The sequence below is a fragment of the Mycetomoellerius zeteki genome, unplaced genomic scaffold (assembly GCF_001594055.1).
Source record: "Mycetomoellerius zeteki isolate Tzet28-1 unplaced genomic scaffold, Tzet1.0 scaffold102, whole genome shotgun sequence".
Classification (NCBI taxonomy): domain Eukaryota; kingdom Metazoa; phylum Arthropoda; class Insecta; order Hymenoptera; family Formicidae; genus Mycetomoellerius; species Mycetomoellerius zeteki.
The window spans coordinates 205,112-216,516 of record NW_017255933.1 but is presented as its reverse complement, the minus strand read 5'-3'; the positions used below and the strand labels follow the sequence as shown (position 1 = coordinate 216,516).

Below are 11,405 nucleotides of genomic sequence, written 5' to 3'. Positions count from 1 at the left end.
TCTCCGGGGAGCCAAGTGTTAGGAGAATTAACAGCAACCCCTGATCTTGGCCCTCTATGCTATCTCCCTAATAATAAACTGGTAATTCCCAATGCCCCTATAAGTTACTCCCTTTCAACGCCACAATGACCTACGAGTGCCAAGACGTATTGTCTACCGGGTGTTCGTGATCTGTTTTGCCGTGCTCTTCATTCTGTGAACCATTAGTTGATTGAACGAGAAAAATGAGCCAAGAAACATGAGGAAATGTCATACTTGTGAAATCGAAACAATAACCGTTGTTGTGTCACGATTATCGATACTTCTAATGATCTTTCTTCATATTGTATTGCATATTGCTTTTTAAATGCAAATTAATTTTTTATAGTATTTATAAAAATCTTATATCTTTATAAAATATTGTTACTATTAAATTACTTCTAGTAAAAATGCAATTAGCATCTATAGATATACATAGATCTTATGAGCTTAATACTGTACTCTAAAAACTTTTTTAATCATTACTTCATCAAAATAATAAATTAAATTACATCAAGCAAAATGAAAAATAAAACATAAGAATGTGCTTAATAAATATAATTACAATGTAAAATAGAGAGATGTATAACTGATCTATATATAACCGATACATATTTATAACAAACCGGAATGTTATGACTGAGATGATTAATAAATTCTGATGATTTCTTAAGCAAACAAATTTGCTAAATCTCAACATTGGTTTACCGTAATGAAATATTGATGATTACCGGTTTCGCATGCATTCTCTCTTCCGGGCATTTAGAGAAATTTACCCCCGACCGGACGTTAATTCGCACTTTGAATGAATTCATCATGATTTCAGTGCAATGCTCACCCGTTACATCGTTACAAGTTCGGTGTATCCTAGAACGTGCACACTTTCATCATAGACACCCACCATAGCCTGTAAAGTACCGTGCTTTCCGTACCGGGAAGGGATGGAAAACGCGAACAAGAGAGATGGAGCGGATGTTGGTTACAGGATAGAGAGAACGAGGGATTGTAAACTTCCAGGAGGAAGCTCAACCTCTCGACGGGAACCAGTTAGATTTATGGCCATAAATTCCTATCCAATAAGAAGCGAGATCCATGTATTCTCTAACCGTAGATATACAGGGTGTTTCCAAATTAAATCGCAAAACTTCGGGAGCGTGTAGAGGAGTAAAAAACTAAGAAAAAAAGTCCTATAGACATATGCTCGTTTTTGCTCCGTTTCAGAGAAATCGAAAAAAAATGTTTTTTTTACCTGCAAGATTAAATGGGGACCGTTTTCTAAATTTCTTGGAGAATGAATTTTCTGACTATTTAGAAAACATCCCATTACAACAACGTACTGAAATGTGGTTTCAATTAGATGGATGCCCTGCTCATTACAGCAGAGTCGCTAGAACCTGGTTAGATAGAAAATTCCCACAACGATGGATTGGACGTGGAGGAGCAGTACATTGGGCAACTCGTTCGCCCGACTTAACGCCATTAGATTTCTATGCATGGGGTACTCTGAAGCAAGAAGTTTATTCTTCGCCTATTCAATCAGAGCAACATTTGAGAAATCGTATCGTAGCTGCAGCGAACAGAATATCGCAAGAACAGTGCCTGGCTGCTACAAGAGCCGTGTTTGACAGATGCAATGCTTGTATTGCTGCAAGAGGTGCACATTTCGAACAAAATCTTCATTAAAAAGTTTATAAATAAAATAATTAAAATAATAAATTAAATATATTTTTTTCTTTTTTCGTGATTTCCTGCGAAACAAAGCAAAAAGGAGCATATGTCTATAGGACTTTTTTTCTTAGTTTTTTACTCCTCTACACGCTCCCGAAGTTTTGCCATTTAATTTGGAAACACCCTGTATACAAGTACTCAGTCTCGTGCAACAAGAATTCTTTGAAAATTAAAAAAAGCCTCAAAGATACAAGATGTAGTTGCAGAGAAAACTGCATGCCTCGCAGAGATATAAAAGAGAACATAAAATAATATATAAATATGAAAAAGAAATCCTTTTTGCAACAATAATAATTCATATAATATCACTATACCGTATCGCCGACTAATTGTAAGATCAAATATTATTGTTAATTTCTTTCGAATATTACGTGTAAATTAGGTGAGATATATGTAATCGCTTTTATAATTAATAATTTGAAAAAAAATACTTGAAAAAAAAATTCTTGGATGTCATAATTATAAATTACGCGTAATGTTTCGAGTCATATTTAGCATTATATTGGCTACAACTAGCATAGTAATATCAGTAAATTATATGCGTACATGCTTGATAAATCTAATTGCTTCTCTAGGAAGAGGCACTAAAAAGCAATGAGAAGCGTCTTATTGCAGGCGAAGGATATGTTCTCCTCTGTTTCGCGCGGATATCTGCTACGTAGATTAGGAACGAAGGGGACGGTAACAGTGACCGATAAATTTCGCGGCGACTGTCTCTTACTTGTGTAATTAAACACACAATTTAAACAGACCGTTAGTGTCACCATAGCCGAACCAGAAGATCTCCTTCCGGCGGATCTTGCGACAATGGTGTACACCAATTCACGGACAAATTACTGAAGTATTGATCATTTATTTCGTCAATAATTGGTTTCTATAATCATGAACTAGTTCATGGAAAGAACGAGTTTGTTGAAATGTCTGAAATTTAGCTAGATACAAATTTAAAAATAAATGAATTATATTAAAATATTACGTAGATATCTCAAACATTATGAGCAATACTGCAAAAAATTTCAACAATCTAGCAACAAACGTCTTAAATAATTATTTTAATGTTCAACAAAATTATTATTAAATCTGTATTAAAATTTTTAGATACTTTAATAAAAAACCTGTCCATGTATGACAGGAATATTTTATCTTTCCTCGTATAAAAGGAATATTTCGTCAAAATAGATTAAATATAATTGAAAATTTGCTTGTTTAAAAGAGAAATTTAATTTGGTTTCCATTATAATTCTTAAATTAAAAGAAAAATTTAGTGAAATACCTTTTAGCTAAAGAATTCAAAAATTTAGTTAGATACACATCTGAAAATAATTTCGTTAAACTATCAAAATAATTATGTAGAACATTTAAACTTAACGAGAACTGCTGCAAAAAGTTTTCACATTCTAGCAATTAGCTTAAGCGTCCTCCACATTATTTTTATATCTAATAAAATTATTTAAGATCTGTATCTAGCTAAATTGTTAGATACAATTGGTTTAACAAAACCATTCTTTCCATATAATCAATATACCTTAAATTCTTACAACTCAATTGAAAAAAAAAACAATATTATTTCAACGATTATTTTCTACAACCTACATATTATGCATCTAAACGGAACATGCGTTTTCATGCTGCATACATATAACGCTCTATCATCCTAATTACAGTATTATTGTGATGACCCGCGACATATACCAGTCGAACATCTGCGATCCATCGTGACGGATAAATCACCTTGGGACCACCCTCCAATCGCGTCTCGCCCATCGCCTTGCATATAGACAGTTACTAATGAGCCGACCCCATTTAATTAACCGTATATGGTTCCGATGCGAATGTGCCGGACTATTTCCTGTTACGTATACGCGCATATTATCGCCACGCACAACCCACGACTACGACTATAACGAATTTATTACAACGCGAGCGATATTTCATTGCGACCGCTTTCTTGCGTCGACACATCTGTTCGATTTGTATCGTAGTACGTTGCGGCTCTGTACATACATGCGAACGTGCGTTTTGTTGATAGTAGTATTCTAGAAACAGAGAAGTTAGCGCAATTCATCGTCGGCCGTTATCGGAAAATGAATTGCAAATCACTTCGCATGCACCAAGCAATTTATAGATCTCACCGGTATATTTACTCTCTTTTTAACATAAAGATAATAAACGAGGTCAAACGGAGTACTTTTAACCCTTTTTTTTCTAATAATTGCGACTTTATTAAACAGTTTTAATCAATCTATATTCGTCATTAAGCTTATCAACAAACAATGTTTTGCATATACAACTTCAAAATTATCTTAATTGATTGATTTTGGCTTGTCAAATATTAACGTTTTGATTTAAAATAAATGTGTTAATATAAGGTAATAACGAGATAATAAATACATATTTGTGATAAAAAATGTTAGATAACCATACACACATACCTATATAACTAAGAAATAAAATAACTTGAAGAGGATTTATGTTCATTACTAAGCTTATTAATCAACAATGTTTTGCTATTATACTTAATTATACTAATCTCAGAATTACCTTGAATAATTCTGGTTTGTCAAATATTGCTTAATCAAGTTCTCTTCTCTCTCTTTCTCTCGTCAAATATTATTACTTCACATATAGCATATATGCACTTGTGATTAAAAAAATATTAGAAATGTGTATATATAAGTATATGTATATCTATATCTATATATATAGGTATATAAAATTAAAAAATCATGTACAGAGAAGATTTATGTTCATCATTAAGCTTATCAACAAATAATATGTTTTGCTATTACAACAATGTCAAAATTTGTATCTTGAATGAATCTGGTTTGTAAAATATTATTAATAATTCATATATAAAATAATACGTGATACATATTTGTGAAAAAAAGTTAAAAATATATAATTAAAAAATGAAAAATCATATGAAGAGAGGATGAGTACCTTATCATTTACTAAAGGCGTACCAACCATCGGCCTCCGTGGCGCAATCGGCTAGCGCGTTCGGCTGTTAACCGAAAGGTTGGTGGTTCGAGCCCACCCGGGGGCGTTATATTTTGCATACAAATTCTATATACATATGAATGTCATTTGATCACATAAAAATAATAACGACTAAAAGCGAATTCTAAAAAATTTCTGAAAACTCAATTTATAAAAAATTTTTTTTATTATTTAATAAAAATTTGTGAATAAAAATCTAACTTGTTATAAATTATAATTTGTTGTTATGGATTAACTGAAATTTAAAAAAGTTCATAACAAAATCACTTTACACAAGTCGTACTTATAATAGCAACAGTTCATGTCATATTTAAATAATTCGAAAATTGGATTGATAGTTGATATATTATATCCATTTGCTTTACTCGATTTATTTATGTATCATTTATTGATATGCTACTTAATAAAAAATAATAATGTAATTAAATCCTAACCATTTGTTGTAAATACGCATTATTTTTTGCAATCATATATTATCTTTTTATATCTTTCATGTTATGTGATATAAATGATAGCTTCCCTCAACACAGATCGTGACACGTTTAGAGCACAAAAAAATATAGTGTTATAGGAATTACAATTCAATTATTTTAAAATTTAAGTGTCGGGTATGTTGCAATTTCTCTAGTAGCCTGATAAAATGTAGATACTCACATTTCTCCAACACACACCACACGGCGCCGTGGCTTAGTTGGTTAAAGCGCCTGTCTAGTAAACAGGAGATCGAGGGTTCGAATCCCTCCGGGGCCTGGAAGCGAAAAATTAGGATTTGTTTCGCATTTTTTTTCTTTTAATCTTACATAAATATATATACATATAATATGTACACTATAATATATATACCAATAAATATACAATATACGTGACATTAAAAAACAAAATTAATTTATTTTGCTTCTATATATATTGTACATATATTAACGCGTACTTTAATTAATTTTCTATTCATATCAAGTACTGTAGTTTGTAATAAAAAGAATAATAAAATACGAATTTTTCTAATAATACAAAATTATAATAACATAGATAAAAATATTAATTTATTTATCGGTGCATTTCGTTATAGTCATAATCTTACAAATATAATTACAGATCAATAATATCGGCCTTGGATTATATTATCAATTATATATAATTCTCTATTATGTAAATCTCTGTTTCTTTTTATTTTAGTAAACATGACATTCGTTCCGTTACGCTATAGGCTTCTCATAACAAAGAAATGCTAATTAGCTAGTAATAATTTGAAAGCAATATATACATATGTATATTGCTTTCAAATGATCGAAATGTAATTAATATTGATGATAATTTGATCCTTATTTTTTAACCGTGCAAGAGGAATTTTATAAACCCAGAAAGCATCATTTTTTGCAATAATTTTTTCTGATTTAATTTACTTTTTCTAGTTTTAAAAATTAGAAAAAGGTAAAGAGTAAATTAAATCGAAATTAATAGAAATGGACATAAAATGTCTTTTAAATATCTTTAATATACACGTATCTTGTGTCTCATTTTTTGAACATACTTGTTGTCTTAGAATGCTTTTTACCTTTAAGTTAAGACACACAATATGTCGTTCCTCGGATCGTTCGTGTCTCGAGTTAATTTTCATCATTTTTCCAAGTATACAAAAATTATTAAATGATTCTTAAACTTTAATCTCATCGGTCGATTTTTACTTAATATCAATTCTTACATATACTTTAACACATTTAGAAAGTATTTATAAAGTTACGTATTTTTAAAAATAGAGAAAGAGATCTTTAGTATATATATCAAATACTTCTAGTATGTATTTAAAAAAAAAAGAAATGCGCAAAACATAAATAATCCAACTATGTGCATATTAAGCATTGAAATAATAATTAGGAGCAATCACTTACCCGCATTGTCTCAAGACGTAACAACGGAGATCTGTTCAACTCCATTTTGAAATTGGCCGTTTGCAAAATCACGCGACCTTTCCGAAATCCAGGATTTCGCGGTTAAACCGGCCGAGCCGCGATCGATAACCGTCACACGTGGCGGCCGCGATTCGAGAACTCGCGATGGTACTTGCGATCGATGATATTTTACGACATTCGCAAATAATTTATGCACATCGCTCGCGAAATTGCGCGTCGCCGTCATTCGAATAAAAAAATCTCGGTTAAACTAGCCGAATCGGACGCCGCGTCCCGAACAACGGTCGTTTCGAAAAACAGGTACCGCCTGAAGTTCGTCGTATCTCAAGTTCACGATGCGCGGCACTCGGCAGCCGTGTGGTGGCGTGCGTCGACATTGTTGTGTTAAAGCGCGCGCGTTTGTCGGCCATAACCTCGCGTTGTCGTAGCTCGCGTTCGAACGAAGGATGTCATCGTGCACGGACTTGTTGCGCCTGAACGAGAAGGGGCTGTTCAAGGATATCAAGGCGAGTCTGTCGAGCGGCGCCAAGGAAACGCGGAACATCCTCGAGATTCGCGACAACGTGCTGTACGTGTGGAACGCCGACAAGTGTTGCGTGCTCACGTTCAACGTCGCAGCAACCCGCGGCAAGATCGGCGAAGACGTCCCTTATCAGGTAAGAGAGCCTGCTATCGTCACGCATATCGCACGTTGACGAGGAATCTTACTCGATCGAACGTAAGTAGGTGAAAGCGGAGTCGTCGAATTGCGCGTTGCATCGTGCAACCTAACCTAATCTTGGCAACGCCAACGCGCCGGCCGTGTCGGCTGCTAACGCGTGCGCCGTTTTACTCGTCACTGTTATATCGGAGTGATACAGCTGCCTTTGGACGCAAATCATACAGAACTGGCCGATATTTATTCGCGTCAAGACAGACAATCGTCGATAGTTGACAAATTTAATAGGAATGTTTAAAACTGAAGAACGCATTGAATTGAATTGGCATCGTCGTTGTAAGTTATGTGAATATCTACTCAATCCTTATTATTCACTCGTGTATATACATACACTGAAAAAATGATGTTATATCAACAACAGTATTTTAATTAAAAAGCATTTTGTTAATTCAATAATACTTTTAATAAAACAAATACGTCATACTCTTGTTTTAATAAAATTTTATTTGTTTCTTCAGTTAATACTGTTATGAATCGACAAGATTATTTTCAATTAAAATAATACTGTTGATATAACATCATTTTTTCAGTGTGTGTATTTATATATAACATTTTTTGTTTTTTTATTTGATGATTGAGTATAAATGAAATATGCAATGTGAAATAATTGAGAGCAATAAGAGAGAGATATTAAGGGATAAGTATGTAGTGAGATTTATTGATCGTTACACAAAGTATCTGCTCTATAAAGTGTAAAGAATACATATTGTTTTCTTATTGATTTTAGCAAATTTGTAGAATGACTAGTTTGTAAGTGGAATAGTAAAAATTTATATATTTCACCATTCCATTTATAAAAATGGATTTATAAAAATTTATAAAATTTTTAAGAAAATAGATTTATACAAATATTTAAGAAAATAGATTTTAATGCCTAGTTTATACTTCGGTCTTAACCCTAAAATCTTAAAATTCAGCTAATGGAATACAAATTTCAGTTAGGATCAATTAGGACTGACAGCTCTATTGACTGAATTTTAGGATTTTAGGATTAAGATAAAGCATAAACCAAGCATTAGATATTATTTTTTCCTAATTATTTGAGCATGTAACAATGTATATTTCCTAGAAAATATTTTATCTCAAATATACAGATAGATAGATTCAATTTTTGTAAATTATTAATTTTGTAAAATTTGTACTTATATATTGTATATATATATATACGTGTGTGTGTATAATAACATATATTGTCCGTATTCATAGTCAGACCTTATACTTAAGGCTTCCTTAAATTTATCTTTAGATACTCAGTAGCCAATGAAATAATTCGTAGAGCATCTGAAGATAAATTTAAGAAAGGCCTTAAATAAGGCCTGACTATGAATATAGGCCTATAAGTATAGGTATAATATAGACATTTTTACATTTTATTATTTCATTTTTACACAAACTGTAGTCATTTTACAAATTGCTACAATTATACTAAATAATCTATATTTTATATATAATTATAAATTTTACAAAATTATATAATTTACAGAAAATTAATATCTGTATTTGATACAAAACATGATAAGTATTTTTTGGTAAATACCAGAGATATATTTATAAAAATATGATCAAATAATTAAAAAAAATAATATCTTGAATTCCATTTTCTCAAACATCTTAAAACAGAACATCTCGGTTTTTGAATGCATTCATCACTCTTTTTACTTTTTTTTAATACGTTACAATAGTTTATCTAATTAAATATATATTAGATAACGTAGGTATATGTAGATATGTATCTATAATTAAAGAAAAATGTAAAAAACAATTCGAAAAGATATAACGAAAATTTATTTTCTCTGAAGCATTTGGGAACCTGAGGGTACGAGTGCACTTGCGGTAAATGAAAGAGAAGCGGCAGAATCGCGGTGAAAATTGGTCAAGCGGTACATTTCGCTCTCACTGGCCGCTGGTGCTTTTATTTCATTTCAATGGCACCGCGGGATCAGCGGGTACGTTAATGCCTCGGCGCGCGAACGCAAAAGAGCGGCGAGGGGATAATTTATAGGAAATGGGTTGTTCGACGCTCTAGAGTAATTTAATTAAAATAAATGTCCGCGCCGCGGAGGAGCGTTACTCGCACGGACGGACCCGCGGTTCCACGACTGCGAATAAAATGCAAATTCAGACCCTTCATCGGGGAGAGGGTCGTATATGTATATGCGTATAGGTATAGGTAGATAAAGGTGCCTGCAAGAGGGTAAGTGCGGATGGAGGGTCCGACGGTCTCTCGGTGCCGATCGTCGCCCGTTCATCCGTTGATTCGATAAGACCCGTGTTCGGTTAATTTCACTCAGCTGTTTTAATAACGTAACATTTTGTTTTACTTCACGGTGGTATGCCGCGATTAAACGTCATCAATTGACATCAGGAAATTCTTATTCCATGTTCTTATCATCTCACGTTTATCTCAATGCATTTGTAAATAAGGACAAGAGCACACGATAGATAAAATGCGGTATTCATAGTTCGTTTTTATTTTAAAATCGTCTTAAGTAATTTCTTAAAATGCTAATACTCTCTGTTTGGTGACATCTTAAAACTGTACTTCAGACAGTCTCAAATATAAGAAGCAATTATGAAGACCAGCCAAAGTGTCTGCTGATTATTATATTGTTTATGGGAAACAATTAAATTGTGTCATTCATGTGCACGATTACAATGTCATAGATTTTTAAACGATACAATAATTGGCTTTACACTTTATCTATCATGTACTCTTATGAGTTTTATAAAATAAAGAGTTAGTCATGTCACATTAGTGGTAAATCAGAATTATAAATTATAAATCTTAAACCTATTCGACAATTGTGTAAGCGTGGTTGTAAATGATTGTAGTTGTAAGAAAACCAATTGCAGTCGAATTTGAGGAGAATTTGTGATGATTCAATTCTTACAACTACAATCACTTATAACTACGTTTACACAATTATAGAATAGGCTCTTTAGGAAACTTACATCCAAAATAAATCATATTAGATCGTTATGTCATATCTCATCCAATTAGAAGGGTTGTAGGTTCTCAGGGCAAATAACAATTCACTATATGATTAGTCAATCATAACATAATATAAGTTTTAAATTATAAAAAATGGAATCTGGCCATTTCCACGCAATCACTGATTACTAATTTAATGTTGCCTTATGACACACTACAACTCGCTCCTGATCTATTACTAATGGCTTATTGTAGAAAACTCATTCTCTTACATGGAAAAAATTGGCAACCCATACAGCACAGAAACTTGCAGCAACGTTACAATGTTGCTGTAATATTGCTGGAATGATCTGTCTGTATTGGGAGGAGCATCTATACATTATATGAAACTGCGATAACCTGGAATTATGGCTTGTATTCATAGTCAATTTTTATATTTGAGACTATCTAAAGAACAGTTTTAAGATATCATTAGTGAATTAAAGGGCTGCATTAGTATCTTAAGACATTACTTGAGACGGTCTTAAAATAAGAACAGATTATGAATACTCTTATATAACGAATTGATGCGTGGGATGAACGACAAATCGGACAATCAGAATCTTTCCTTAGCGACTCTTCGGAGGCATCGATTAATAAACGTGATGTCTCGTCGTGGTGGCGGCCACTTTGCGCTCGCTCGCGCTACCGGGTGTATGCGCTCGGGCCTGGCTGAAATATCGGTCGTAAATAATAAAAGTTAGCGAGGTTCCTCTCTGGCGCGCACGCCGGGACTTTAAACCGGAAGATAGGTGTCGCAGGATACGGACGAGGGAGGCGGTCGCGGCAAAAGTGGCGGCGGGTCGGGGGACGGTGGTGCGGCGCGGGACGGAGACAAAGACGCACCATTGTCAACCGCTCCGCCATCGGAACCGCCATCCGCCGCGGGAAACTTTGAATCATTTTTATTGCATAGAGTTATCTTTGTTACCAGCGGAACGAACGTCTAAACGCGCTTTCTCTCTCTCTCTCTCATCCTCTTTCCCACCCTCTCCCACCCAGGCTATCTCTCTCCTCCTCTCGCGCCTTTCGCCAGGTCATTCCCAGCCCTTCGTCCTTCGTC

At 33.5% G+C, this 11,405-nt stretch overlaps 1 protein-coding gene and 2 non-coding genes across 4 annotated transcripts in view; all 3 read left to right on the top strand.

Moving 5' to 3' along the window:
• The first annotated feature begins 4,718 nt into the window (after positions 1-4,718).
• Positions 4,719-4,792, top strand: TRNAN-GUU (transfer RNA asparagine (anticodon GUU)). The gene has a single exon. It is a non-coding gene; the product is annotated as a tRNA-Asn (tRNA).
• Positions 4,793-5,422: 630 nt separating this feature from the next.
• TRNAT-AGU (transfer RNA threonine (anticodon AGU)) lies at positions 5,423-5,496 on the top strand. Its single transcript has one exon. It is a non-coding gene; the product is annotated as a tRNA-Thr (tRNA).
• Positions 5,497-7,023: 1,527 nt separating this feature from the next.
• mbo (nuclear pore complex protein Nup88) overlaps positions 7,024-11,405 on the top strand; it is a 69,283-nt gene continuing 64,901 nt past the window's right edge. For both annotated transcript variants that reach the window (XM_018444652.1, XM_018444658.1), the window contains exon 1: positions 7,024-7,309. In XM_018444652.1, the coding sequence (XP_018300154.1) occupies positions 7,100-7,309 (210 nt within the window). In that variant the 5' untranslated portion in view covers positions 7,024-7,099. The remainder of the gene's footprint in view (positions 7,310-11,405) is intronic.